General features: G+C 36.0%; 1 protein-coding gene across 11 annotated transcripts in view; it reads left to right on the top strand.

Annotated features, from left to right (window-relative positions):
* The window catches only part of ppip5k1 (diphosphoinositol pentakisphosphate kinase 1), a 90163-nt gene that overhangs the window by 52478 nt on the left and 13624 nt on the right, over window positions 1-24061 (top strand). For 4 of the 11 annotated variants that reach the window (XM_002932263.5, XM_031899215.1, XM_031899216.1 and 1 more), the window contains 7 exons: window positions 475-582; window positions 3026-3142; window positions 6388-6552; window positions 10060-10191; window positions 12726-12816; window positions 16425-16553; window positions 21580-21642. In XM_002932263.5, the coding sequence (XP_002932309.2) occupies window positions 475-582; window positions 3026-3142; window positions 6388-6552; window positions 10060-10191; window positions 12726-12816; window positions 16425-16553; window positions 21580-21642 (805 nt within the window). The remainder of the gene's footprint in view (window positions 1-474; window positions 583-3025; window positions 3143-6387; window positions 6553-10059; window positions 10192-12725; window positions 12817-16424; window positions 16554-21579; window positions 21643-24061) is intronic. The other 7 variants (XM_012959528.3, XM_012959527.3, XM_012959526.3 and 4 more) reach the window with 7 other exon arrangements.

The following is a 24061-nucleotide window of genomic DNA, read 5'->3' as shown; positions in this document are numbered from 1 at the left end:
TAAAATCTAATTACATTAATAGTTTGGATTCAGTTTGGCCAGGACCTCAGGATTTGAATTCCGCAAAACGTGTTGTGATATGACCAAATCCCATACTAAATCCTGGAAATGTATACAGTATTTGATATTATGTAGCTGTAGGGGCTGCTGTTCTAGTGGAGATCAATAGGGGTCAAGTGTCATTAATGGATGTCTAGAGACCTAGAAGATCAAGACATTTTCAGTTAAGTTCCATATCTTAATCCATAGTTAAGTTTGAAAATGTGAACTGCTTGGAAGGTGCTGTATGTTTCTCTCTACCTGACTAGACAACTGTGAGGATGTAATACAGAGACTAGAAAAAGGTACACATTTTAACTTTAGGGTAATATTTGATTGCAAGGGCACAGCTATGTCTTCTGAATGGAAAAGCAATTAATTCTGGTTTTGTTCTATCAAGAAGATTAAGGAGAGCATGCTTGTAATATGTTTTAGGAGTCCAAAGATCAACAATGGAAGAGAGCAATGGATTACTTAAGTGCTGTTTCTGAACTAAATTACATGACGCAGATCGTGATTATGCTTTATGAGGACAATAACAAGGTAAAGGATAACTTGAATTAGAAGAACCACTGTTCTTAGATGCATTGCGACAAATTCTTACTACAGATATATGACCTGCTATCTAGAATGCTCAAAACTTTGGATTTTCTGGATAAGCGATTTGGATCCGTAATTTGGATCTTTATACCTTAACTCGACTAGAAAAATCTTTAAAACATTAGTCAAACCCAATAGAATTGTTTTGCCTCCAATTAGGATAAATGATTAGTTTCGATCAAGTACAAGGTACTGTTTAATTACTACAGAGAAAAGGGAGTTTATGGGAGATTGCCTTCCTGTAATTTGGAGCTTTCTGAATAACAGATCCCATAATTGTATTAAGCAGTTATAATTTTTGTCTGATTGCTCAGATATAAATGACTGACTTTTTGATTATACTGTATCTGTGTGTGTGTAAACACCCAACAGTGGACTTCTTAAGTGACAAAGGAATGCAAGGCAAGCTACAGCTTTCTATTGTTGATATCTTTGTACATGGGCTGAAAATTGCTGTGAAAACCGCTGATTTTCCTTGACATGGAAATATTTAATGTATATTAAAACTTAAACAAATAAATAATCTCCACTTATTCTCTGGTCTGTATATGATAAAATGTTTCCCTGGTCAAAGAAATTGCACACATACTATTCATATTTAAACTATCCTAGACAAAGAAAAATCTTTCTGATTTGTCCTTTGCACGTATGTGCGCCTCCATGAACAGTAAATGGTATGCATGATTAAATAATGACTATATATGTTAATGTGAATTATTCATGGCATAACAAAGGGACATTATTCAAAGAAACACTGGATCATTTGTGCCATATTTGGCATTACAAACATTCTACAGAACTCATTTGATCAGTAAGAAAAGTATAAATCGACAAATGTTCTTCCTTTGTTTTAAAACAATGAAGTGTGACTGCTTCTTTTAGCAGTTCATAACTAGAAACTACAACCTTGATATTTATGTTTATATCACAGTTCTTAAATGGCAGCACCATGGGTAGTTTAAATCACATCAGTGAGTGTCTTAAGAATATTTTTGCAACTTTATGTTGATTGAAGTCTTACGGCAACAATCATTTATTTTCTTTAGTACGTTAAATGGCTACTTTAAGCATTTGAATATTTTCTAACCTCCATTTTAAATTGCATGTGAATATATTGGACCATATATAAGGACCAAAGTGCAACAGTAAAACAATGTAATATTAAAATTATTATTGAACCTGAATTTAAATAGGACTTAACCCCAGAGGGTGGGGGCTCCCAGCCTTCAGGACTTGCTGCCAAATAACTCAAGGTGTTTAGCGGCAAGTCCTGGAGGCTGGCGGCCCCCTCCTTTTGAAGACACTAGCTTTTTTGGTCCTGGTCTGTCTGTTGGCGTCTTGCTGTCACCGTGTGCAGTACGATGATTCATTTGGACATTTCGCACTAGTTCCAAACAAACACACGTGTGTGACTGCATAGTGGATACCTAAAATGGCGGTCATCTTCATTGACTTTTGAAGTGGAAATGATATATGCAAATGCGCAAATAATCCTTCAATTCACAATCTGAAATTTACATTGCATATCCTTGATTGGACATGTATGTATGTTGATATTGAGAGGATATAACAATAATCTCAAGCAATCGAATTGCAATAGCGCCTGTGGCACAGGAGCAGCCACATGATACTGTATGGTGAATGAAATTCACAAGACCTCAGCGCTCTTGATCAGAAGTTGGGCTTCAGCTTTATAACATATACGTACAAAATTGCAGCTCCTTCTTAGGATAACCCATTTGGACGGGTCTCAAGAAACTGTCCAGGTATGTCGATAGGAGCGCATGTAGGTGTAGACCACATGATACTATTTAACTCATTGTTCCATTGAACTGTGGGGAAAAAAATGATTTGGATCTTTTATTAACATTTGAAATAATTAAGAAGGACAAGTACCATATTGGGTGTCTAACTACAATAACCTCTTTATGGACAAATTATAGCCCATTTAGATTATTGCACTTATGCACATCTTTTTTACTTTAGACATTTTTGATATTTTGCCCAGTCTAACACAATAAGTAACTATTATATATATATATATATATATATGTATATATGTATATATATATATATATATATATATATATATATATATATATATATATATGTATATATATATATTATATGTATATATATATATTATATGTATATATATATATATATATGTATATATATATATATATATATGTATATATATATATATATATATATATATGTATATATATATATATATATATGTATATATATATATATATATATATATATGCTATAATTTGGGGCATGTAATTTTGTTATAATTACAAAAAAAATTTTTGGGAAAAGTATTGCAGACCACAAATACTTAAATACTGTTGTGTTTTTGTCTCTTGCCTCCATGTTTCAGGATGCGTCCTCAGAGGAAAGGTTTCATGTGGAGCTGCATTTCAGTCCTGGTGTCAAGGGCTGTGAAGAAGATGAGAATGCACCCCTGGGGTTTGGATTTCGTCCGGCATCAGCAGAAGTAAGAGTGGCTCCTGTCTTTCACATTAACATAAAGGATTTACTGTAAATATGGGGCAATAACATTTTGGCATGATACTCAAAGTAAATACTGTTTACTCATTTTTTTCTGCATAGACAAATATATACTTGGCAATGTGTTTTAATATATCAGCATGATATTTATTTATAGATTGTGTTCAGAGTCTGCAGAGCCAAATGCCTTCTAAGATTTTTTTCTGCCGTTGCTGAGTTACTCGTTAAAGTTACAGAAAGGTTCTTGATTATTGTAATGATGTAGCTCTTACTGTGCCTCCTGAGGTTCTGCCTCCAGAATTTTGGCTTCCATTATTATTGCTATCCTTGTGGAATCTTCCATCTTCTAAATAGCTTTTTAAGGTAATGGAACCATCAAGCAGCTACCAGAGGGGAAGAGTAAAATGACTGTATGTATATATGCAGTGTAAATATAAATTGTATTTATAAAAACAGTTAACATTAAAGGTATTAAAATAGAAAAAAACAAATAGGACAAAAGAGCATGTACTGTGAGAAAGAATTTTAAAAAATTAATTGAAAGAGAAAAGAAAATGAAGATGATTTGCAGAAGAGGAAAACGATGAAAGAAAAATTACAAATAAAAATTAGGGAACACTTTAGAAAAAGGGGAAGGGTGATGAAGAGAAAATGGCATGTCCAGAGAGAAAGTAGGAGAGAAACCAATAAAGAGTGCAAAGGGAGAAAAATATATGGAAGCAAGAAACAAAATAAGGAAAGAGGCGAAAGAGTCAAAGTACAGAAGAAAGAAAAGGGGTAAGAAGAGAATAAATAAATAAATGGAGATATGATGGTGTGAACATGAGTGTAGCCAGGATGCTCCTTATATTGGGCTTATAATTTGAAAATAAGGGGAGGAGAATATATAATTTGGGAAACCATAAAAATGGGGAAAAAACAGCATTACACACATGCCAAAACCTTAGATTTGCATAGTGGGGTGAGTCTGATTGCCTGGATGAGTACATAAAATACTTGTTAAAGAGGGAGTTGAACTACTTCTGAACTAGAATATTGGGATCTAGTGCTGCTTATACATGTTAGACAGCACGTATTGAAAAGGACACATTAGGGAGGGCATTTACTAACGCTCAATTTTATTTTTTCATGATTTGTGTTTTATTTTGCACCGAAATACAATTTTAATGCAGAAAAATGGTTTTATTGCAAAAATACACCATCTAAAACCTGTCAAGATCATGTAGAAGTCAATGGCAGATGTCCCTTTTAAAGCTGGAAGATCTTTCTTTGCTTTTTGGTTGAAGAGGTTTTCTGTTTTTTTGATGCTGTCATTTGTGGGACAATATGAAAAAGATTTTTGTTTTGTCGCACGCGGTTTTTCGTTCGTGCTTTTGCAATTCGGATCTCTTGATAAATGACTGACATTTGTAGATATACAGTGGTGTGAAAAACTATTTGCCCCCTTCCTGATTTCTTATTCTTTTGCATGTTTGTCACACTTAAATGTTTCTGCTCATCAAAAACCGTTAACTATTAGTCAAAGATAACATAATTGAACACAAAATGCAGTTTTTAAATGAAGGTTTATGTTATTAAGGGAGAAAAAAAACTCAATCTACATGGCCCTGTGTGAAAAAGTGATTGCCCCCCTTGTTAAAAAATAACTTAACTGTGGTTTATCACACCTGAGTTCAATTTCTGTAGTCACCCCCAGGCCTGATTACTGCCACACCTGTTTCAATCAAGAAATCACTTAAATAGGAGCTACCTGACACAGAGAAGTAGACCAAAAGCACCTCAAAAGCTAGACATCATGCCAAGATCCAAAGATCTTGAGGAACAACTGAGAACAAAAGTAATTGAGATCTATCAGTCTGGTAAAGGTTATAAAGCCATTTCTAAAGCTTTGGGACTCCAGCGAACCACAGTGAGAGCCATTATCCACAAATGGCAAAAACATGGAACAGTGGTGAACCTTCCCAGGAGTGGCCGGCCGACCAAAATTACCCCAAGAGCGCAGAGACAACTCATCCGAGAGGCCACAAAAGACCCAGGACAACATCTAAAGAACTGCAGGCCTCACTTGCCTCAATTAAGGTCAGTGTTCACGACTCCACCATAAGAAAGAGACTGGGCAAAAACGGCCTGCATGGCAGATTTCCAAGGCGGAAACCACTTTTAAGCAAAAAGAACATTAAGGCTCGTCTCAATTTTGCTAAAAAACATCTCAATGATTGCCAAGACTTTTGGGAAAATACCTTGTGGACCGACGAGACAAAAGTTTAACTTTTTGGAAGGTGCGTGTCCCGTTACATCTGGCGTAAAAGTAACACAGCATTTCAGAAAAAGAACATCATACCAACAGTAAAATATGGTGGTGGTAGTGTGATGGTCTGGGGTTGTTTTGCTGCTTCAGGACCTGGAAGGCTTGCTGTGATAGATGGAACCATGAATTCTACTGTCTACCAAAAAATCCTGAAGGAGAATGTCCGGCCATCTGTTCGTCAACTCAAGCTGAAGCGATCTTGGGTGCTGCAGCAGGACAATGACCCAAAACACACCAGCAAATCCACCTCTGAATGGCTGAAGAAAAACAAAATGATGACTTTGGAGTGGCCTAGTCAAAGTCCTGACCTGAATCCTATTGAGATGTTGTGGCATGACCTTAAAAAGGCGGTTCATGCTAGAAAACCCTCAAATAAAGCTGAATTACAACAATTCTGCAAAGATGAGTGGGCCAAAATTCCTCCAGAGCGCTGTAAAAGACTCGTTGCAAGTTATCGCAAACGCTTGATTGCAGTTATTGCTGCTAAGGGTGGCCCAACCAGTTATTAGGTTCAGGGGGCAATTACTTTTTCACACAGGGCCATGTAGGTTTGGATTTTTTTCTTTTCTCCCTAAATAATAAAAACCCTCATTTAAAAACTGCATTTTGTGTTTACTTGTGTTATCTTTGACTAATAGTTAAATGTGTTTGATGAGCAGAAACATTTTGTCTGACAAACATGCAAAAGAATAAGAAATCAGGAAGGGGGCAAATAGTTTTTCACACCACTGTATGTGTAGTTGTAGTTTCTAAAACCACTAAACTCCAAATGTTGATGAATGGGCCTTTAGGTGTTTATTTTGATTTATCCCCCCCCCCCCCCCCCCCCACACACACATAATAGCCAGTTTATAGGGCACTGTGGAAATATTTATTTTTAATTTTATAATAGATGAGTACAATTGTGTTTGTTTGTACTGTAGAATGAAGACAAGAAGACTGATCAGGGGAGTTTAGAAGACTTAACCAAAGTGAAAGGAAGAGATGAAGTGGACAGATCTATTCTTATGTCTGCTTTACCATCCGAGCCTCTCAGCCTCTTGCGCAAATCACCATTAACACGCTCCAGGAAAACTGGGTCAATGGAGGTAAACACTGTAAACTGGACAACAATACCATGTATGGTATTTAACTTACCAATTAGTGTTAAGCTTGACTTAATGGATAAATATGCTGTCATAATCAAACAGACCATTAATCTTATAATTGTTGAGGTGTTACTTCCAATGTTTACCCAGTAAATTGCATTCAAATGCTGGTAATGGTGCCACATGCATCAGTCTGCCAAAAGTAACACTCTCAATTCACAATTCAGTTTTATTTAAATTTTTTTTTTTTTTTTGCACTTTTGATGATGACTTTTGTAATCAGGTTGTAGAAAGGTTTTCCTTCTAAGAAGTCTCTCTGGCAGATTTCTGTTCTTTAGGGCTGTGGCAGACGGGGAGATTAGACAAGGGAGATTTGTCGCGGGCGACTAATCTCCCGGAAATGCCATCCCACCGGCAAGAATGTAAATCGCCAGTGGGATGGTATACACGGTGCTGCGATCACCGAAGTTGCTGCTGTTGGCGTTTGGACAGCTACGTCAACAGCAGATAATGATTCAGCAAACGTGCAGTTATATGTTTGTACTCTTTAAAACGTTTTAAGCTTTTGGGGTGGTTTCAGCAAACATTTTTCTTTGTAATCCAGATAGTGCCATGCCTTTTGTTTTTTTTATAAAAGTTTAACCAATCCTTTTTTCTCCCTTGAAGAATTTTGAAAAGATTTGACACATTCCCCTTGCTTTTTGGGAGTGAACTATCTTGATCCAAAATCTTAATCACTGCTCTGTGGTTAAATACTTATGGCATGGACCAGTATGGATACTGAATTTCCTAGATGTCCCCTCTTAAAACTTAATTGTTTTTGAATGTTTCAGAAATGCAGACAAAGCAGATATAAAGAACATTCAATATAATCTTCTTCCCTTGACACAACTGATTTGGTTTATAAAACCAGAACACACAAAAGCTTGTCTGTGATTTCCCAAGGTATGGATTTCCATGGGGCCTTTTTATCAGTGGTTATACAGTGCTGATAAGTAGCTTAGCATAAACATAGCCTGGAACCTGTTATAGTGGCAGAAGACCTAATATGTTATTTTTTCATATTATTTCCAACTTAACAAGTAGTAAAAACATAAATGTATATTCAAGAACTGACTGCTAGCTAAGGATACAAAAATTCACCTGGTGATATAAGTATCAAGAAATGGCATGTTATCGGTCCTTCAGTCTTGAATCCTTTTTGTACTGATAGTTGGGGAAATAAAAGATCATCACATAGATGTCTTGCAATTGTATGCCTTACACTTGTGTAAAGTAGTGTAAATGGCCCTGAACATTATAGTATAAAATGCAGCATCTGGGCTAAGAAAAACTGATATTGTATCATTTGTTTGAGATAGATGTTTGAATTGCCTTTGTAATATTTTTTTAGAGAAGTCTCTCATTGGTCTATGTTACCACTTAACCCTACCAGCTAACATCTTACTGGCTTTCAGACCCTCAGCCCATCTGCATTTAGCCTTACTTTTTCTATACAGCTTCCTTTCGTAAGAGTCAGAATTGACAGAGAACTGAGCTTCTCTTTGGCTGAGCTTTGCATACCACTTGAGATTGCTATTACAGACCTGCTTCTTAGTATATTGATTAATGTACGTTGAAACATAGCACCAAGAAATTCTTGGTAACTGGCCAGAGAGAAAATAAGTGCTAAAATTCCTCTCATATTTGAAGTCCCTTGACCTTTAGGAAAACATAACCTCACAGGCCATGGAAGTCTACACACTCAAGTTTGCATTCCAGATACAGAATTTTGATGAATTTAATCACACAGGTCTAACATGTTGTTAATGCTTTATGTTATAATCCACATGGGGCAATTATTCATTTGTTGTTTAGAGATATTTTATTGTGCTAAAAATATTTTATGCATAATTCTGTATGTCCCTAGGTGCCACTCTATGATACCTTGTATTTTACAAATATATAGTATTTGTTAATTCTGTTGCAATACTATTGGTTTTCTCATAGCAAATTGTTTTGCCAGTCAAATGAATTTTATTCTTCTGATTCATTGTGACTTTATTCTTTTTACAGTCAGTTCTCTCAGTAGCTGTATTTCTAAATCATTGTTTGGTGGGAATGTTGTTAAGTATGTAGTTGAGGAATAGGTCTTCTATATTCTATATTCCTCTTCCTGAGGACAGGGCCAGTCTATCAGTATACTACGTTTGCACTAGTTGTGTTATTTTTCTGAGTTAGCTGAATATCAACTACTGCCAGGTCTGCATTGGGAGTCAAAATAAGCCCTGGCATTTCAAGTACACAGATGCCCAAACAGCATAACATAATCAATGACTGTTTATGACATCTTATACAGTAGCCCCTCTGGCATTTGTCAGAATCCACAGATTGCCAATCTGGGCCTGACTACTGCAATAATGATTTGGAGTAATACAAATTAAATTCTATGAATAAAATTGAGCAGGTTGAATGAATCCTGTCCTGAGCCCCTTACTGCTTTCTGATGCATATCCTGGATTTTGTGTTTGCTTCTGAACAGAATATACAGTAGTTTCCTTTAATAAATCTTCTGCCTTTACTGAATCATTCTCACCTTTTCTCACTTGTCTTTTAGAGAGGTTTGTAGAGGGACAGCCTTAAATATTTTTTATATAACAGCTCTGAAAGGGGACCTGTCACTCACACACAAAAATGAAAAATGAAATTCTTTTTTTTATTAGATTGTTCATACCATAAAAATGTGAATTGTATATATTACCTGTCCCACCTCTATGCAGAACAGCCAATTACTTTCACTTCTGCACTTCCTTGATGTCACTGCACTCCTCACACTCTGTAATTTTGTAGTCAGGTATGCATTATTTCTTAGGGTGACAGGTCCCCTTTAAATAGGATGTGTTTATATTAAAGTGGTGCACTGCTGTTAGAAACTGTGCTCTGCATGTTTACTCTCACTGCATCTAAACATTTTGAAATATGATTCTCTTATTCTAAATGCTTATGTACGGTCCATACATTTTCTGTATTTATATGTAGTGCTAGAGAAGATAGTACTCCTACGCTCAAAGTTTTTTTGAGAATATCGTTAATGTGGCTATGTGGTATAGAATTCAGATAACAGGAGTGTGTGTATAAGACACAATACTCTGACTCATGGAAGTTTGGATAATGCCAGCATTTCTGTGTTTGGTAATGACAAGTTCCCTGTGCCTCTAGAAACAGAGCGCTCACTGTGGCTACAAAATATTGTGTACAGTCCTGCATATGTGAATATACCAAAGCAATTCAAATGTTGGGGTACCTTCAGTTTTACCTTGAAAGATAATTTTATATGGTATTGTTCTAAATGATGTTATGGACTTATATTTCTGAATTACTATTGAAGGGATAGTTTGCTGTACTAAAGTCTAAATTGGTTCTAGCAGGCTCCGGAGTTGTTTCAGTAATATAAATAGATTAATTAAATTGTTTGCCCAGTCAGGTGTAAGTGGACTGAAATCTTCCTGTCCACGGATTTGATTACAGGTCATGAATGCCAAAAGCACAGGCAATAGAGGGCGCCGGAGAAGAAGATCGGGAGAGCCCCTTCACTCCCCATGTTCCATCACTCTGCAGTCCAAGGCCATGTCCACCACTAACCTGGCATCATGGCAACAGGTGTCTCCTTTTATATATTTAGTTCCCATTAGCCATCCACCTTCTTCTCATATCTTCTCATATTTTTTTCTTCTTGAAAGGACTCAAAATTTACAGCCATGCTTCATTGTTCAATTGATTTAATTTAGTCAGGCTTTTTAAATTGACTGGTTTTGTAGAAAAACCTGTAGCCTCCTTGTTACCCTCTATCCTTTACAAATTCATGATATGACTTGAGACTGGTGAAGACCTTATACACATCACAATAGGTGCAAAATACATTGAACTAGAACAGACTGAATACATTATTTGAATATTCATATCTTTAGCCAAAACTTATAGGGGATAAATGTCAACCATGACTACATGTAAATGTTACAAGATCATGTCAAAAATCAAAGATGTATCTAGAAAATTCACCTAGAAGAGCAGTAATGATTGCATTCAATTTAAAAGCACCGTTTATTATTTTTTCAACATTAGTTCAATGAAGGAGGCTTGTGCTGCAAATGCTGTTTTTTCTTGTATTAATTACAGGAATACTAAGGTTTTTGTTATCTTTTGCCCTGTGCCTCTCTGCTCTCCTCAGTTGGTGTTGGTGCCTGCATTCAAAGACACTGCATTTGCCCATGTGCAGACACACAGACAGATGTTCGAGCTAAAATGCATTCACACTTATACGCAGGCCGAGAAACAGTCCTGTCAGGCTTTAGCCTAAGCAGAGAAAAATCTGAAATAGCAGGAAAAGTCACATTCTTTTGGTTCTCACGAGCACAAGTAGTAGCAAAAATTTCACCTTGGGAAAGGGAGGGTTATGTTTTCACCATATCCTATTATTTAATTTTTTAAAAGCTACTTTAATGCTTTTCTTTCGCTTTGCTATTCATTAAGTGGTCCATACAGATGAATGCAAAGGCTGGGGACCCCTTGTCAAGTTACTTATTTAATATTGTAAGTAAACACTAATAATAACTACAGCAGGAATTGGTGTGTTTAAACATATTTGCAAATGTACAGTTACATGTTTAGTGATGAGCAAATCTGTCCTGTTTCGCTTTGCCGAAAAAGTTGAGAAAGTTGCACGTGCAACAAATTTTTTTGCAGTAGATTTTCGCTTAAGTTTCTCAAAACAATTCATCAATGGCAAAATGCGAAATTTGCAGCAAACCCATGTCTGGCGAAAAATGTGCTCATCACTACTTATGTTACCAACTTTAAACAAAACAAAGAAGAAAGAAAATAGTAAATGTGGCATGTGCAGAAGCTTGGAGACCCTTTCACTTGTCCATTGATAAACACTGCTTTTGCAAGGTCCATGGCACTAATTACCTCATTTGGCCCTTGCTGTTGCTGTTTGCAGAGTTGAGACCTGTTAAAAACTGCAGCTCTTAATACAATCTCACCAACCTTGGGCTCCTCTAAGCAACTAAGAATGTGGATCTGAAAATGAGGATCGGTGAGTTGAGGGAAATTTTGAAAGTCAAATCAAGAGCAGTGCTTTCCTCATATAAAATCATGGAATACAAATGTTCCACATAATTGGTTGTCAAGATAAAAACATCTGGAAGTAGGTCTGTTGTCTTTCAGAGTTTCCTGTCAGATACCAGTACTAGAAATAATAGGCCTTTCCTTATATATTCACATATGTAGAAGTTTGCTCTCTGGGCTGTTGTTTTGTGTAATAGAAGAATACTTTTAGGTTTGAGTAATTAGAGAATACTTTAATGTAATTGCAAAATTCTGTTTGGTAATGTAGGATCTCATTGTCTCAGAGAATTTAGCTAACTCGGACTGAGGCACAAAAAAATCCTACATTACAGCTTGGTTGAAAAGTATTATATCACAGCAAGTGTTTGAGGTTGGCACACAAATTAGTATGATTGCTGCTAATTGTAGCTGTGATCACAGCTCTTCTAACTCCTCCTTCTACCATGAAGGAAAGGAACATGGTGTATGTTTTTTGGGTAATGTCGCATTTGGGGTAATTCAATTTGCTGCATATTCAGTTCATGTCAAGGTACCACACCATGTGGCACTAGCTCTGGTTCTGGTGGGTGAGAGCATTGTTGAGCCGGAGTAGTCGGCAATTATTTACATTGTTAATCTAATGATGAGAAATGGTGGAATTTGGGGCCGGGGACACTGGATTCATGGGTGGATGGGAAGTAATAGTAATAAAAACTGTATTTGGTGCTGAATTTTATAAAGCTGCTGGTCAGCAGTTTTCCCTGGATATTAAGTTCTGTTTAACATGATATCACCTACCATTAATGTATTTTTATTTTCTGGATTATTTCTTTCTGTTGTTGAAAAATACCTACCACATTTATTTTAACAATGCCAGAAGTGTTTGGCACATCCTATAGTGTTCTTATATTTATTTCCTTTACCTTGCTCAATGCAGCATGTGAATTCTTTCAATTCTTCTTTATTTGTCTGTTTTTAAGCAGTTGTGTTAATATTAGCTGAAGGAAGATAACACTTGGAATGAGCTGAAGTTATATTATAGATGTTTCTTTTTTATTTTGCTAAACAAACTCCTTATGTCCTTTCAGGTCCTTTCTGAGACATCCTCTAAAGCTGGTGGCTACCGTCTCTTCACTTCCTTTGCCAGACAGTCCTCAGACATGAAGCAAAGTGGTTTAGGTATGTTAGATCCATGTGTACGTACATGTATGTTCTCATGCAGCATTAATTCTTGCACAATTAATGCTGTGAAACAGACAATCATTTTTTTTTTTTTTACATTTAACATGATTTTTCCGAGATGATATCATCTGTTGAACACTTATATTGATATGTATATTAACAGCCTGCTACAGAAGGAGATAAAGTGAACTGCCAAGGCCGAAAAAATCAAACAAAAAAGTCAGAGTACGTGCACAGTGTCTGTCTTCATGACCAGCTGACTTTGTACCATCCCCTTAATTCTTTGTCTGTTGGTTTCTGTACAGTAACATTAGTCAAAATGATGTATAATGTATATAGTGGAACGTATATTTTACATTTTTCAGGGGACCAGGTAAAAATATTGTAAAATCCAGAAAATTGTAAAATGGGGATAACGCGTTAAAACAATGTATTCCTCAAGCACAGGGATCAGTTTTACTTTGTCATACAATATTTGCTGTGTTAAAGACAAGGATTAAGCATTAATGTTACACTGTGGGGGAGATAAAAATGAGAGAAAACAAACATAGTGTAATACTATTTATTATAAATAAAAGCTGCCCATATACAGGCTACTCACAGGATTGTAGTACAAATCAGCAAAAACAAGTACAAGCTCTACGCGTTTTGCGTGATTCCGTCACATGTCCTCAGGAGCCAGATCATAATGCCCCTGATAACATAATGTACTTATATTAGGTGACATTATGATCCAGATTGCACTTGTGGGTGTTTTATTTATTTAAGAAATATTATAGACCACGAGAAGCGCTGACTATAGAAATGAAAAAGAAATTCAAAGATCTCTCTATTTACAGATAGAACAATGGCAAACTATGCATCTGGTTAAACTCTTAGTTTCAGTAATAATAACATTCAGAGAAAACAAACAGTCATTTTTGGGTACATCAGGACAAAATTTTGGTGTAAGATAAGGGAAAAGCACCCTTTAAAATTACATTATAACTTTTGGGACCACAAAAAAAAGGTGTAAAATGCAGAAAACCTTAAAATCAAGATCAAGGTATGTAAAATTGAAGTGTCACTGTACTTCGTTATTCTGTTTAAAGAATTTCTTGCTACACATGCATTATATACCATTACTACCAATTGGAGAACAGTTCATACTTTTGTTTGTCATTCATGTGTGTTCTAAAGGTCATTGGTTGAATCATTTTCTAATTTTAGATTTTGTTTTACATTTGTTTCTTTTCTTGTTGTGTGTATGTATATATAATTTCATTCATTTTGCCTTTATGTATTAGTAGAATCTACTTTCAATGTATTTTTTCCTTAACTGGTGAATTATAGGGGTATAGATATCATCTCATTTCCCCAGTATAAGGGAAGCTGCTATATCACTTACTTTTTTTAGCTCATGGTATTAACAGTGACTCTCCTGTAGTTTTAATACAGTCTTATATATTGCATTTCCCCTTAAATTTCATCCAAATTAACCTTCAGACTGGGACCCCATCCACTGATTTGGGCTACACAGTTTGGAAAGATATATGGCTTATCTTAGGGAAGATATATAGCATCTCAAACTTGCAGGCATAAATGTAAATGCAGAAGACCTTCCCTTCTCCTAGGGGGTGATTTATCAATGTTTGAGTTTTTCGAGTTTTTTCATGAGTCAAGTGTTTTTTGCCCTAAAAAAACCTCGAATTTGAATTATGGTTCAAAGATGTTTTTATTAAATGTAATTTTTAAGACCAAAAAATCCCAAAACTCGAATATAAAGCTTTGCCATCTGAAAGCTTGCGTGTTTCAATATCAATGGGAGTTGTACTAGGCAAAGTCAAGCCATATTTTCAGTTTGAGATATTTGAGTTTGTAAACTTGAAAATTGAAGGTATTCAAGTTTTTTTTTATTCTAACAAGTTTTCCACATTAATAAATAAGCAAGCATCGAATTCACAAACTCAAAAATTGATAAATAATCCCACTAATGTCAGCTTTCCAGCCGGAGTTACTGCTTCAGTCTTTCACTTCATGAGATCTGAGTTAATTAAGACACAAGGTCAATGTGCTTTAAAGCACGTGTTCATCAGGAGAGACTGGGATTTACACGATGGGGGTATCACCTCTGTAAGATGGATACTCAGTGTAACTGTCTGTTAAGCTAGATGAGGTGAAATATTAGAATTATTATTTAATAAAAAATTAGATTCTATCAGTAGGCTGGATTTACAACACTGCCATGATTACTTACAGGAAGATTCTGCAGTTTATTTAATTTCTCTCTCAATAACAGTGCACTTGCCAAGACTTCTGTATGGAAAAGAAAGATTTAGTATTGCACTCCTCTGCATAAAATATACATTATAATTATTCAGTCTCTAAGCCTGATGGCACATCACGAATTTTCTTTACCAAATTATTTCTGCTGGTGGTGAAACTCCTGCCATTAACTTAAATGGCATTTGCCTGCCAATGTACAGTATTTATAGACTTACCCTTTAATATATTTAGTATTTTTTTTTAATTTTTATTATCTACAGCATGTTTTTTACCAATTTTATTCTTTTAATAACACACTACTTTCTTATGTCCTCGTGCTCTTTAGAAAAGTAATTTTGAGTTATGGTAGTGTCGATATTCTGGTCAGTCAAGCCTATCATTCTAACATGTTTTTTTGTCCATCATTCTGGAGTGTGGCTACAACTCCCTTGTTCATAGTCGTAGCTTCTTCTCTCGATCTCTGTTTTGTATTACATCACGTCATATGATTTCCCTTTATTTCCTTGCCTGTCGTCCTGTTATCCTAAGTTGAGTTGCATTCTTATTTTTATCGTCATTTTTCACTTTGAAAATGTGGATATTTGTTGCATTTCCATTTCCCTCATTTGTGTGAGTTCTTTGTGGTGGTGTTAGTATTTCTGTCTCTGCTTTGACAAATGTCATCTGTGTTTGTTGCCTTAGAGTTGCCACCAACCCATGCTCCTTGGATGAAAGCTTTGAGTAACAGATCTTTGAATTCCATTTTAACTTTTGGGCCTTGCAGTGATGAAGGATAAGCACACTAAGAGCCTGTGGGCATACTGTATAATTTGTGTTTTCCATGTCCAAATGGATAAACTTTGTACATTTTGTCAAACTTATGTTTACATATTCCCTGGTCAGAATGAGCTCATCTGCTCTCAGTTTGGAATTCTAGTCAGTCTCACCTGAAAATGAGTCGGTGGTCTAAAATTCCTTTGTTCTGTTATATAACACTACAGCCTGATAATTTGTTGGCACAATGGAAACATATTGAACCTACACTATGCGATTGCAGCATATTCTTATATATAATCTGTGTGTTTATAATTCATTGTTGTATAAATATTGTTCTGCTCTCAAATTAGAGCCACTGACCTGTAGTTCTCAGTGCTGCTGTTACAACAGCATGAAAAAACTTTACCTGATTTTGTTCTTGCTTTGTCCAGAAATATAGTTGCACCAAACCTCCATCTTTCATATTAAGGGAAAAAAAATCTTCTCCTAAAGGAAGGAAGGCCACAATTAACTGTGGTGATGTGTCTTTAATGGCATGTACTAGACCTGTGTGATTACTAATCCCACATCCCCCACCTTTCCAGGATCGCAGTGCACTGGGCTATTCAGCACCACAGTGCTGGGAGGCTCCTCCAGCGCTCCCAACCTGCAGGACTACGCACGCAGCCATCGCAAAAAAATCAGCTCTGCTGCCAGCCTGACTTACAAAGACGGTACGTGTATTAAGAACCACTGAGCTTTATCTCCCAGCCCAGTGATGTACTTTAACTGCCCAGTCTTTGGAAAGGAGGGGAGTACTTGCATGAATAAACTCAAGGTACACAAGCAATAATATAACAGACTTCTAAAATGTTCTCTGTACAAAGCTTGGGCACAAAGCTGCTGCCCTTGTATAGAGAGCATATTTTTTCTTTGACCTTACATTGCATCCCACTCTGCTGATGAAAAAACATTTGTGACATTGCGCCTCATAGACAGAAATGTTCTTTCAGAGTGTTTTACTAATGGAAACTAAAACACTGACCAGCAGAACTAGACAAAGAAACATGAATTGGGTTGTAATGTAAAGTCATAAAGTGCCATATCACTTGGGGCCACAAAGGTTTCGGTACTACTGTGGTGCAAATTCATGTCACCCTTTTTATAAAGGAGTTTGACACCCACCACAGCCAAAATATGGTTGATATTTGTTCTCCAGCTTCGACTTGGTGAAGTCCCCATATTCACTTTTGGAAGGTTCTTTTACTAAACACTGATAATTGTGTCCAAGGAGATGTCTCCTTTCATTTCTTTCCTAAACAGAGCAACATCAGTACAGTTCTTTCTTTCTTCTAACTGGGATCAAAGTAGGAAATCTGAGCAGCTGGTAACACTATTGGTACAAAGTTCATTATATTAGCAGTACACTTTTTTTTGTAAGTAATAAAAGTGCTGAGAAGAGCACATTGAGCAATTTAATATTCATTTTTCATAAGGGCTTAGCTTCTGTGGGGGTCATAAACTGGCCCCAGGGGTTAACTCATGAATTATATAGGTACATACAATCTATTTTATCTACCAGTGTTTCAACAAGTAGAGTAGTACCTGAAACCTCACTTGTCGCTTTCCATAGACTTCAGTACAAACCATGTGCCACTATTAGCACAGTTGAGATATATATATATATATTTATTTATATATATAATATTTATTAGCAAGAGCCACATAGTCCTCAGTATAAAAAAATAACATGCCACATTCTGCAGAGAACAGATATGGAGATAAAGACAGATTTTAAAATAAATTGTAAGATTTTATTTCTTTCATCTGTATAAAATACTACTCATAAAAGCTTGGTATTGTGTATAAAGTACTATAGAAGCACTGGGTTGATAACTAAATCAACTGAATCCAATAAAAATGAGTTTTGATTCCTAACAGACCATTATCATTTTTATAGGCTGTGTGTGTCATTATAGCTTTCGAAATCTTTTTGATTTTATGCCACAAGATATGTAACTAGAAGCCTAGACGTTTTGAGAAAAATTATCAGTTGAATGTTGTATCAGTCATCTATGTTTGTAGAGTTTTTACCTATTACATTTCGCTGAAGTGTCTCAGTGCAGATTAGTGTATTTGTTCCTTGCTGCGTTTCAGATACTGCAGGGATTGTTTTTAGGGTTTTTTTGTTGGTTCTTCGTCCACTAGCATGCCTCTGTAATGCCTTACATTAAATAATCTGTAACTCAACTGACTGTTCTATTTGTCCCTGTGGATCCATTTAGCACATAGGCTGTCTATCTAATGCGTCATCACTGCAGCAACAGCAAACATAAATATTTATCTCACTCTGGCTGACTGTCACCAAATAGTTAATCTGTATTCTTTTTTTAGATATGTTTACTTTTCTATTTTCAAAAAAAAGAATACTGTTAACCCCATTAGTGCTGGTCATAACTGACACCACTTGTTTCTAGGAAATGTATTTCCCTATGCAGGCTGCAATGGAACCCACAAACAGAAGCTATGGCTCATGGCAGTCAAATTCTTGACAACCAGCACCATAGATTCTTCATTCTGTGGCAGGAAAGGAATTAAATGTCTTGGTTCTCTCTTGGGGGTAAAGAAATATTTTATACCTTTACAATATAGACTTTTCTGATTTTGATTATGCCTATTACATGCAAACATCTGTACATCTTATTGCTATGTGACAACATGATGTAAAACAGGGATCTTACTGCTTGGGATGGACAAAACTACAGAATGCTGAAATTGTTTACTTCATTTTATAACAGGCTCCAAAATGTTTGTAATTATGTATTTTGTGAAACACTTGAATTGTTATTGGATGTATATTTTGTAGTATATCTTTATTGTTGAATTTATGTACAGTAATTATCATAGAAGCAAGGAGTTACTGGGAAGTTATTTGTACTGTTGCATACAAACAGGTCAGGTCTGGACTGAGCTTCCGAATAGGCCCTGGCATTTCGAGTACACAGTCCCAAAATGTTCCCCCGCCAGCCCAATCAATAGTGACTGTCTGTGGCATCTTACAGCAGCCCCTGCGGCATTTGCCAGTACCCATAGATTGCTAGTCAGAGCTTGTAAAGGCCATGTCCACAATAAATTTACTTAGGCCCCTCATTCTTTATACCATATTTGCTATTTAAGCTAAATACAAATGAAGCAAGCATTGGTTAGATAGGGGTGAGAATGCCCCTCCATTTAAACAGATCTTCCTAGCACCATTATAATGAGTACTATAAGATATACCCCACCGGCCATGCTGATTAGTACAAAAGTTGTGCTGCATAAATATCTAGGTTTTCGGGGAGAATTTCCTGACATTAGGAAAAGCAGATTTTGTATGTTGTGTAAGGGAAGACAAATTATAGAAAAAATGATATAATGTAAACTATGTAATCTAACTAAAAGTGCATATTGCCTTTAGTATCCAAGCCATGCTGATATCCTGACTGATATGACCCCATGACTGATATCCTTAATATGGGCAGCTCCATTTTTTTTCAACACTATAGAAATCAAAAAAGAAAATAAGTTGGCAAAATGATCTTAAATCGCTGGCTTTTATTATGAGTTTCTTTGCACTTAACTGTCACTCTCTTAATAAGAGTTGTTTTCATTTTTTGGTAATAATATAATCTGTGTGCAGTTATGGATATCTTGTTTGTAATGGCAAAGGCTCCTTTCTTTCAAGACACTCTGCTAAAAATGTGCATGTAAACAAATATGAAGGTAATACTTGCATGCATAGAGTTCCACGAACGCTCCAAAGGTGTCCGAATGCGTTTTTTTCCGTAATGATCGGTATTTTTGTGACTTTTTCGTCGCCTTCACGACTTTTTCATATTTTCCCCGATTTTTCGTCACCTTACCGAAATTTTCGGATTGAACGAAAGAACGTTCGTTGCACAACGAACTTTCTTTCGTGTGCAAGTGCACTGATCGAGCCCATGCAGACATGCACTGAAGGATCAAAGTCAGAAAGGTTTTCCCGGCGTTTACGATCGTTCAATACGAAAAATTTGCGACGAAAAATACGAAAAAGTCGCGACAACGTTCAGAATTTTTCGTTTCCAATACGAATTTTTGCCGTTGGGGATTCGGATTCGTGGATTAGTAAATGTGCCCCCTAGTATACAGGTTAGTTGAAATTAGTTGCATTTTTATTTGCCACTAAGTGGTGTTATATGTTACATAAAAGTGGTGTTGTCCACAAATAGCTCTAACATTTGGTTCTTGGCGCAATTATTTGATGCGGTACCTGACCAAACATTCAGTGAGCTTACTTGTGTGCAAAAGGGCTTTCATTTTTATTAAAAAGAAAACTCAAGCCAACCAGTTGTTTACTATATTAAACAATCAGGGCTGCTTATTGTGCCCAGCAAGTAGTTAGAAAGGGAAGTTCTAAATACGCACGTGACAATTGCTTTGCTGTTTTCTGAAGATCTCATCATAATGTTCTAAAAAAAATATTAGAAAATAATGGGGCAGATATCATGCCATGATATATTTTACTGATGATTACGGCTTGTGCAGTTTGAAGTGGAGATTAACAAGAGATTTGTTAAAGCCCAGAATTGCTGAGCTCTAACACGCTGTAGAATTTTAAATAGACAAACACTTCTGATGAAGTGACAAATTATTTTCTTTGATAAATGTGTCAGTTCATAAAAACTCTTTCCTAGCAGTCAGGAAAATATTGGTAAATGAGAAAAATAGCAAGCTCTCTAGACATCTTTCAGGATTTCCCAGCTGGATACTGTATCTAAAGGTCTGGGGTTCATCCTGTCTACAGTAGGTAATTTCAGACTAACTGCCCTCCAAAATCACTTGAGGTTCTCTGCAAAATAATCCATTGTTGACTCTCTAGTGCACTAGTTCATTTGGGAGTCTTTGGAAAATAGGAAGCTGGCAATCACTGTTCAAAGAGCATTGATTTTTGCCAGTGGGGTTTGGACAAATGAGATAAAAAGGAACAGCAATGAAGCCCAAAGAAGAATTATGGACCCTACTGATGTCAACATCTGGCAAAAAGGCACATGGTGCATTCTACAAGAAGTATTTTGTTCTGGCTGTAAAGCATTCTGATTTCCTTCATTTAAAGAGGCACTTCAATTGTATGCTTGTGTAAAATATCAAGAAAATATCAAGATTAACTCAAAATACATTTAATATTTTTTGAATATGCATGGAAAAGTAGTATTTGCCGATTTGTTTTATGAAATAGCTTTGTTTGAGGAACTTACTTAATGAGGAACTGGGAAAGAGTCGCTTACAATTCTTGCCCTCCAAAGGGAAACATTAAAGCAGAAATACTGTAGCTGTGCAGACTAGATAAATAGGAATTTTATGGATATATTGCCTATTTTATATAGGTTACATATATATCTTACAGACTACATCTGTGTACTGTATTCACTTACATTTCATATTATTTTGTTCTGACTTTGGTCAAGAAACTGTGTGAAGTAATTAAATTTAGGCATAAAAGAATGAAAAGCATAAAATATGCACGGAAACAACTGGCTTAAACATTGGGCACTTTCTCAGTAAGTAATGGGCTTGGAGTGAGTGTAACAAGCAGATGTGGGTTGTGCTTTGGCTGGAATCTGTTCTGTAACCTTGGCTGTGCTTGAGTTTTGTCTCAGGATCCTGTCGGTGTGTATATGTGCCTGTCTGAGTTCCTAAAGCAGGATGTTAATGCCGATGCTTGTTTTTTTATTTCCTCAGAACTGTTGTCTATGCCAGCTGTAAAACGATTTTCTGTGTCGTTTGCAAAGCATCCGACTAATGGTACGTTCGCTTCCTTGATTTGAAGTGTTGCCTCACACTATTAACCCATTTTTTTCCATTGAATTCATTCCAACATCTCAATATAGTGATGTGAGCCTCTCCTCTTTCTCCATTGTTTTCCTCCAAAATCCATTTTTTTTTCTTCTTCCTTTTTGATGTTGTATGGTGTTTTTCCCAACCAGCCATCTATTAAATTGTCAGAATCCTTATGAGAGCTAAAAGGGAATGTTGCTCTCACACTATCAAAACATACTGTAATGAACATAATTCTTAACTAACAAAGCTACAGAAGATATTAGTCTTCATACCATTAAAGCCATAAAAACCATTAAAGCCATATTGTATCCTAGATACAATATACCCTCTCTGTATCACAACCCTGTTAGTGTTCATACTTTTAAAGGATAACAGCATAAATTCTGAATTGTATAGTCTTTGCTTTACACTTTCAATCCATAAATAAATATCCGGTTACAGTCCCTTTGACCTTCTATATAACATCATGGAACTGCATGCAGCACAAATTAAATCAGTGATGCCAAAGTGCTGGATTAAATATAAAAATAGACCTTCACCAAACTAAACTTTTACATCAGTTCCAGTTACTTGTTCCTGATAACTACTTTTTTTTTGTTTAGCCTGTTTAATTATTCTCTGAGTCTTTTATCTTATAAGATAAAAGACAATAAAATTCCCATAGTACATGTACATTGGGTACATTCAGGAAGAACTAAGACACTCAGAGCCTTTTCATAGAAGCCACCTTCCATAAATATTAATCTGCATCTTGTGGGCAGTGCTGCTTGTAGGCTTCCAGTGCTTAGGAATTCAGCTTTCTCAAGCAGTACCTGCCCGGGAACAAATGCTCCTGTAGTGACTTAGGCAGTGTGTTTTCTATTCAGGTAAATGAAAAGTGGAAAAGGGTGTTTTCATCACAGTTGCTGCCACCAAACCAGTCACAGACCCTTCCCACAAGATAACAATGCATGAACCTTATCCCATCCTACTACTTAATCGTAGCTTCTAAACTGCAATGTCTTCAGTCAGTAAACAGACCAAGGCTCTTGTAGCTTCTGATATCTGTGTCTTTTTTGCCCCATTTTCCTGCCTCTTAAGTGGCAGGGTCTCCCATACATTTGCAGGGATATTACATCCTCTTGTACCCAGAATGAATTATCTAACCCAATTTAACATAATTGTAATTAAAAAAAGTATTAATTTGCTTTTAAACAACAAGCCCCACCTTCATTTGTGTTTGTATTTCAGCATTTTTTTAAACTAAATTTTAACTGAATCATTTTTCCTAAAATGACCCGTCTTACAGTAGTATGTATTAATGCCCATGTGTGACCGTGCTTGTGTATATTGTATATGTTTGTATCTGTGTTTGCCAGTGCATGTGCTTCTTCAGCCATTTTAGAAATTTTCTAATAAGATCTTATCAGATCACTAATATCTTTTAGTCTTGTTACCATGTAGCACTAGTAAATCCTAGTGTTACTAATTATGGATTCATTTGTATAAGAACTAATGTTGGGGACATGTTAATGCTATTTTGTTGACATGTTTTTTGGTCTGCACCAGACATAGAAGTACAGTAAAGCTGCAGAGGTGAAAACAAATGTTTTCAACCAGGGAATCTGAGTTTATGCTGGTATCCAAACATATCCAAATGCTCTGAAACCCAAAATTCAGGATATTATGCCAAGCTGAATTTTGATTGGTTAAGATGCAACTATGGCATCTTAATCAAGTGTAGCCTTCATAGTAAAATAAAGGAAACACACAATACATATATTTCAAAAGAACAGTTAAACCACTTTTGGAAATATTGACATATTATGTTGCATGTCGGTGCTACAGCATATGGAATTTTTTCACTGCTTTGTAGTGATTACTTGATGGAGGCTATGGCAAAGCATTGCAGGAAAAAAAAATCCCTGGGAAGGCCATTCTGCAATAAGTACTTTTGCTGTTCAGTGGTGTTTCTCTCTACAGGCCATGAATAAATATAATGGGCTATTATTGGTGATCCTGCACCCGTGGAAACCAAAAAGCAACTGTTTTTGGCAGGTCTCATACCCAGGGATTCTCTATGGAGATGGCATCTCTTGCTGACAGATGAAGGTGGGGCTATAGGAAAAAGACTGGGGCTGATAGCCTTTAAATACTGGATGCTTAAACAGATCTGAATCAGCACACAGCATTATAAGCCACAACTTTATAAAAGCTATGAAAACCATGGCAAAAAAAAAGATCCTGCTTCACCTAATTGTTACATATACTTGGAATTTTATAGATAACTACAAAGAGTTAATGTTTGACCAAAAGAGTTTGGTAATGCTATTTGAGTTGCTCAGTTGTACTTTTCCTTCTCTGGTTCATACTGGTTGATAAGTGGAAGTGTTTTTGCCATCAG

Source organism: Xenopus tropicalis, chromosome 3, assembly GCF_000004195.4.
Source record: "Xenopus tropicalis strain Nigerian chromosome 3, UCB_Xtro_10.0, whole genome shotgun sequence".
NCBI lineage: Eukaryota > Metazoa > Chordata > Amphibia > Anura > Pipidae > Xenopus > Xenopus tropicalis.
Note: the sequence above shows the minus strand (reverse complement) of the source record. Positions and strands in the feature narration are given on the sequence as shown.